The following is a 6,274-nucleotide window of genomic DNA, read 5'->3' as shown; positions in this document are numbered from 1 at the left end:
ATCTACATTGGGCAACTTGGAGATTAAAACATATCACACAAAGAAGTGAAGATTGAAATTTATTTAAATATTTTGCTTTGAATTTAACCCTCTCCACATGGGTCAAAGGCCATGTCATCGTGTTTGTTGACTCGCATTCAAAATTTTATTGAGCTACTATTTTATGAATTTATGTCAAGTTTGGTATCAAACTGTTGATTATAATTCAAATTTTAGTATTATACATTACTGAATTTCTTAATTTAAAAGTAAATATTAAAAACACACACCTAAATATCAATTTTTGTGTGTCACAACCGATTTACTTAAAATTTTAAAAATTTTACCCCTACTTTTACAAATCACTGTAGTTATGTTAGTCTGAGCCTAACCACTGTTATTGCGTTTGACTTTCTTGTTTCAATACTTTTTTGTAGCATTAAAACTTATGTTACTATAGCTAGCTAGGTTATGTATATATATATATATCAATCCCTACTTGTCATTATAGAATTTAAATGTTTTTTATTATACTTGTACTTTATTATTAATAACCAATAGAAAGACAAAGTTTTAATATATCAAATGACGTATTACATTGTTATTTTCAGTATTGTCTATTTTGTCTTCAGTTTGAAAGGTTCTCTTGTTTAAAAATGAAGAGATACAATGTTTTTTGTAATCAAAATTGTTTAGTTCATGTTACAAAATGATTTGATTTCATATAGCTAAAAGTAAAACTCATTAAAATTACTTGACATTTTTGTACTGTACAAAAATATAATAATTTTGATAACAATTATCAGAAATATCAATTTATCATCCACTGCTAGTTTCATTTAGTATATCTTAAAGTAAACTTTGACATTTTGTTTAGAGCTCTCAATATGTGAGTTGAATAAATAAGTTCCCAAGTTTAACATTAAGCTACCTGCTGCATGAACGGGGGTACGGCCTGTGACTTGATCATGGACAAAAAGACTGGCACCCGCTGACAACAGAACTCGAACACAGTCAAAGTGCCCTTGGAAAGCAGCTAGATCCAGTGCTGTACGACCCCAGGTGTCCACTACATCTATCAGCTCCAAGAAAGTATTTGTCAACAGACTAAGACAAGTTGGATGCCCATTATATGCCTACATTAATATCAAATTCTTAACATTAGTAATTACAAGATGAAAAAAAAACATAAATAACAAAAAATGCACCTAAAACTGTTTGGCTCAATTTATTACCACTATTCAGAAAAATCACAAACATTAAAAATTATACTCAAATTAAATGTTATAATTTTTTAATAAATGTTTTATTAGAAATTTCTGTAACATAGTAATGGAGGGGGTCACAAAAGCTAACAGTAATAGACATTGCTATACAACTGACACACTGCTTCTAATGCACAAATGACTTAAGCTTTATAGCTAGAAATAATAAAGGTTAAATGTCTTTCATCTCAAATGAATTATTTTGAAAATATTTATCATATTAATTTAGTTTGTAAAGTTTTGTATCTTTAATAAAATAAAAAAAAATTCATGCCAAAATCACAAATGACGCATAACAAGTCTAAAAACTCATAGGTCATTACGTGTAGTAAACAGCCCCTCCCCCCACAAAATTAAGATGTTATCCAGCTAGCAATAAGTTATATGATTTAAAAAAAACTGAAAGTTAATAAACAATACAATGTCCAAATTGATATGCCACTTACCGCAAGATGTAATGGAGTGGCACTGACAGGATCTAACTTGCTGCCTATTTTTGGATGTGTACCCGTTTCAAGAAGCTTATTAAAAGTAACAAAATATATCAAAAAACTATATAGCTTTAATGTTTACTCCTCATAAATAACATTTTATGTTGTTTGACCCTATAAAAAAAAAATAATTAAAAATCACATATATTGAAGTTTACAGCTGAAGAGACCCTGTACAGCAGTTCTGTATATAAACTAAATATACCCTAAAGAGTTGGGGTAAATCACATTTTCACCCTTCCACATGAAACAACTTACTTTTAACACTACATCATAAGATGGGTCAAAGTGCATGTCACGACCCTTTACACATTCAAAATTTAATTAAACAATTTTATTATCAATGTATGTCACTAAACTTGATATCAAAATGTAGTTTGTAATTTAACTTTTTTAACTGTTATCTAAGTTTTAACTTCTTAACTCTTTCAGCATGTGCTCAGTCCCTGGGTCCGACCTCGTAACCATTTTTGTGCTTATTGTTTTCATGCTATAACTTTTACGTTGGTAAGCGAATATTAACGAAATTTGGCAGTTTACCAGTAAGCATTACAATGCTTTCATACACAAAATATCAGATTTTTTTATTATTAAGTATAAAGGTTTGTTAAGCAATGTTTTTCTGATCATTTTCAAATTTCACATGTAAAATCTTTATAATGTCCAGATAGTTATCAAATGTTTCTTATGAAAAAACTTTATATTCTATCTGTTATTTTCATTAATGAATCTCTGTGATTTTGACCAACCTCGTAACAACCATAAAAATTAGGAAATAGATATAGATTACGCCTTTTTTGTTCTAGAATGACTACAAATTATAACACGAAAACACAAATATATAGACTAAATAGCTTAAATCTCATAACATTATACATTTATTCTATTGACCTTTCAGCTTTGCCTGGCTAACAATACAGAAGTTATAATAACACGGCACACATGCACTCATGTCACAGATCCAATAATATAAAAATGACCTGTCTTGGCTGTGTTTTAGTGGACTAGTATTTTGTAAAATACAGTCACATTTCAGTTATAATATATATGTATATACATTATTACTATTTACAAATAAGTTCTTAAACTTATTTTTCTTAAAGAAGTAAAGCAAACAATTATCTCTTCTAGTTACGACCTTCGTACTCATTTGCTGCTTGTCGTAGGTTGCTAAGCCTTATAAAATTTTGCATGTTGAGGATGTGAAACGAAATAAATTTCTTCAAGTTTTACATATACAGTTGAAATAACCATAGAATTCCACTACAATTTATCAAGCTTAGTAACTGTATTTGGGTCTAAAAAAATATGAAATTTCAAGCAGACTAAAGACTCAACTTAGCAGCTTGAAGTTTTGTATCAAAAGAACCAGATGACATTGTAACACTCGAAAATGGCTGAAAAAGCCACTAGGGGGACATTCTGAGCTTTTGATCGGTTATTCACATGTCATAGACAGAAGTGTATATATGGGAGTGTTTCCAAAATTGGAAAGAGGTGAGTGGGGCCACTGTGTTTGATTCAGTACATGAGCGATATCTCAGCAAATAGAAAAGACAGGAGGTTCTTTTTATATTCTAGTTTGTCAGTATCAGTAATTTGAGTTCCTAAGTTGTATGAAACTATAGACTTCACAAACATCTAATTTGAACCAGTGCTGCATTCAACATACCATTTTTGTAGTTTGTATTTTCTTGTTTCAATACTTTTTGTAACATTAAAACTTTCTATATTACTACAACTAGCTAGGTTACATATATATATATCGATCCCTACTTGATTTATAAAATAAAATAAAAATTATTGGACTTGTTTATTTCCTTTTCATTAGCTATATTTTTGTGCGCCAGCAATACCAAGCGTAGGGCGTTGCGTATTCCCGAAATTGAAATTATTTTAGGCAGGATTAGAGTAAAATAATCTATGAGACCGTGGGCGTGGTCAAATACATCAATCAAAGGGGTTTTTGACCTCGTGAGTCCAAAACTGTAATTAAATCTCAAATCGGTCAAGAGATGACGAGCTATGAACTAAAAGTTTGCACTTGAAACAAACTCAGAGCCGTTCGTCCGCGAAGTAAAAAAAAATAGTAAACAAATAAGAAAAGTATTGTGATTACTAAGTCGAATAAAGGTAATAGTATTGTAATCTTAGATAAGGATGATCACATAAAGAAAGCCGAAGAAATTGTGGCGGCACTAAATTTGTAAAATTTAATCATGATCTTACTGACAAAAGAGAAGGTGAATTAGAAAAGTTTTTGTTAAAATTAAAGAAGGAAAATTTTCTTAGTGGAAAACAGTACTTTGACATTATAATGTTACGTCAGCGGGGGTCACGTGACCCTGGTAACACGTCATATTCCCGAAGGTTCCTGAATGCTCTAGCGTTTATTAGATTTCGGTATTCTTTTATATATAAGACGGTCAAGACGTGACGGCAACAGTATGTAATGAGTAATTGAACTGCGGACAGAGAGAGGGTATTGTTGAGTCGAGCACGTGAGACGTTCGTTGTGAATTATAGCGTTTGGTATAGCGTGACTGTGAAAATTAAGTGTATTGCAAAGTTGTATTCAGAAAGAATAAACCAGTTTTATTTAAGAAAAGACTTGTGTCGGTAAAGTTTCTTCGGAAAGAATTTCTACAGAAAATTAGCTAACGACCAGAGACGTAACAATACCATCTAGAAATTCTGATAAAGCCTTCCAATTTGTACAGTGCCTAAACAATATACTAAACTTCTCTTTTTGGACAAAATAATTTGTAACAAAGATGGAAAGTTCCAATGTGTACATCATAAGAAAACATTTACAGGTTAATACTTTAATTTTGAAAGTTTCATTCCGAATGTATTTAAGAAAAAACTTAGCTAAAGCATTGATTCATTATACATTTAAAATATCTAGAGCGTACGAAGGTATGCAAAAATAATTTGTTAACATCAAGGATTTTTTTGTTTAAAATACATTGCGTATTGAAATGACTGATAAAATACTTTGTGAATATTTAAATAAGAGAAACTTGTGTAATATTTGTCCCATTGAAGTGTTTAGATACCCTGTTTTTGTTATTGGTTTAACTTTTAAGGGTAAATATATCTCAGTTATTAAGAATCAACTAAGACAGATTCTTCGTAAGGTATACCCACAGGTATAACTTTTTTTTCACATTTAAGGACCATATTTCTATGTTAAAGTGGTCCTTAGTAGTTTATAAATTTACTTGTCCTTGCTATCGGCAAGGTTATATTGGCTCTACGAAAAGAAAAGTAATAACACGCATAAAAGAACACTCTAACTTCAGATCACCCACCAAATCTAATATAGCTGAACATGCTTTTGGAAAATGTGGCGTAGTTATCACATCCAATATCCCTAGGCTCCTAGATAGGACCAACGATGAAAAAAGCTTCTGTATAAAAGTATACAGGTAATGAGGCCTGAGATAACTATTGTTGAATTGTCAGGTAGATTACTTCTAAGGCTTTAAAACATAATATTTGCAAAATTGACTGTTTTTCAAAAGCAAAATATTTTTATTGGTTAAGATTAAGACCAAAGAAATATATATATAAAACTCTAAAGAGGTCTCATACAAGAGAGCTATGAGCGAAAAAAACATATAAAAACAACGGATATGTACATAATAATCGTTTTGTGGTGGCCGGAAATAATGTGACAGGAAAAAAGTCACAAAATGTTTAATATCCAAACACAATGTAAAGTAATACAACAAAAATGGCGTTTTTAAGTTATTTATTTATTACAATAATAGCATGCTGCATGATATGTAACATTAAATGAAAGTACATAACCTACACACATTAATAACACAACTTATACAAAATCATGTTATTACATGTATATTCAATGATATAAAAATATTGTTAACTGGACAACTATATTTATATATAATGCAGAGCCACGTGCATTCTTAAGGCATTTACGAGGTCAATCGTCACATGAATGAGTAGAATAATTCAATAATTTAACTTCTATGAACTTAAAAGAACTTATAAACATAAATTTTCATATTTTGACTTCTGACTTTTTCTCTGTAATTTATTTTCCACATTTCGTTTTGTAATCCTTGCAATTGACCCTATACATTTTTATTAGCAATCGCAAAATTCTGCTGAAACATTAAAGTATGCTTATGTTTTCTAATCTGGGAAAACAAATTAAGCTAAAATAATTTAACGAACATTTGCTCCTTCATGCCTTTTTATTTTAAAAAACTGCTTTAACTAGCTAGAATAAAATACGGAGAACACATTAATTTTGAGCATGTGGAAGGTAATTCACCTAGTGAAAAACTGATCTTTGACGTATTTTAAAAAACTGCTTTAAATAGCTAGAATAAAATACGGAGAACACATTAATTTTGAGCATGTGGAAGGTAATTCACCTAGTGAAAAACTGATCTTTGACGTATTTTAAAAAACTGCTTTAACTAGCTAGAATAAAATACGGAGAACACATTAATTTTGAGAATATGGAAGGTAATTCACCTAGTGAAAAACTGATCTTTGACGTAT

The 6,274-nt window shown here is 30.2% G+C and overlaps 1 protein-coding gene across 1 annotated transcript in view; it reads right to left on the bottom strand.

Annotated features, from left to right (window-relative positions):
• The window catches only part of LOC106470057 (serine/threonine-protein phosphatase 6 regulatory ankyrin repeat subunit A-like), a gene marked incomplete at its 3' end in the record, with an annotated part of 58,760 nt that overhangs the window by 27,023 nt on the left and 25,463 nt on the right, over positions 1 to 6,274 (bottom strand). The window contains exons 13-14 of the mRNA XM_022398596.1: positions 1,691 to 1,765; positions 911 to 1,115 (exon numbers count right to left, since the gene is read on the bottom strand). Of these exons, the coding sequence (XP_022254304.1) occupies positions 911 to 1,115; positions 1,691 to 1,765 (280 nt within the window). The remainder of the gene's footprint in view (positions 1 to 910; positions 1,116 to 1,690; positions 1,766 to 6,274) is intronic.

The sequence above is a fragment of the Limulus polyphemus genome, unplaced genomic scaffold, assembly GCF_000517525.1.
Source record: "Limulus polyphemus unplaced genomic scaffold, Limulus_polyphemus-2.1.2 Scaffold3795, whole genome shotgun sequence".
Lineage (NCBI taxonomy): Eukaryota > Metazoa > Arthropoda > Merostomata > Xiphosura > Limulidae > Limulus > Limulus polyphemus.
The sequence above is the reverse complement of the archived record's forward strand: the minus strand, read 5'-3'. Positions and strand labels throughout refer to the sequence as shown.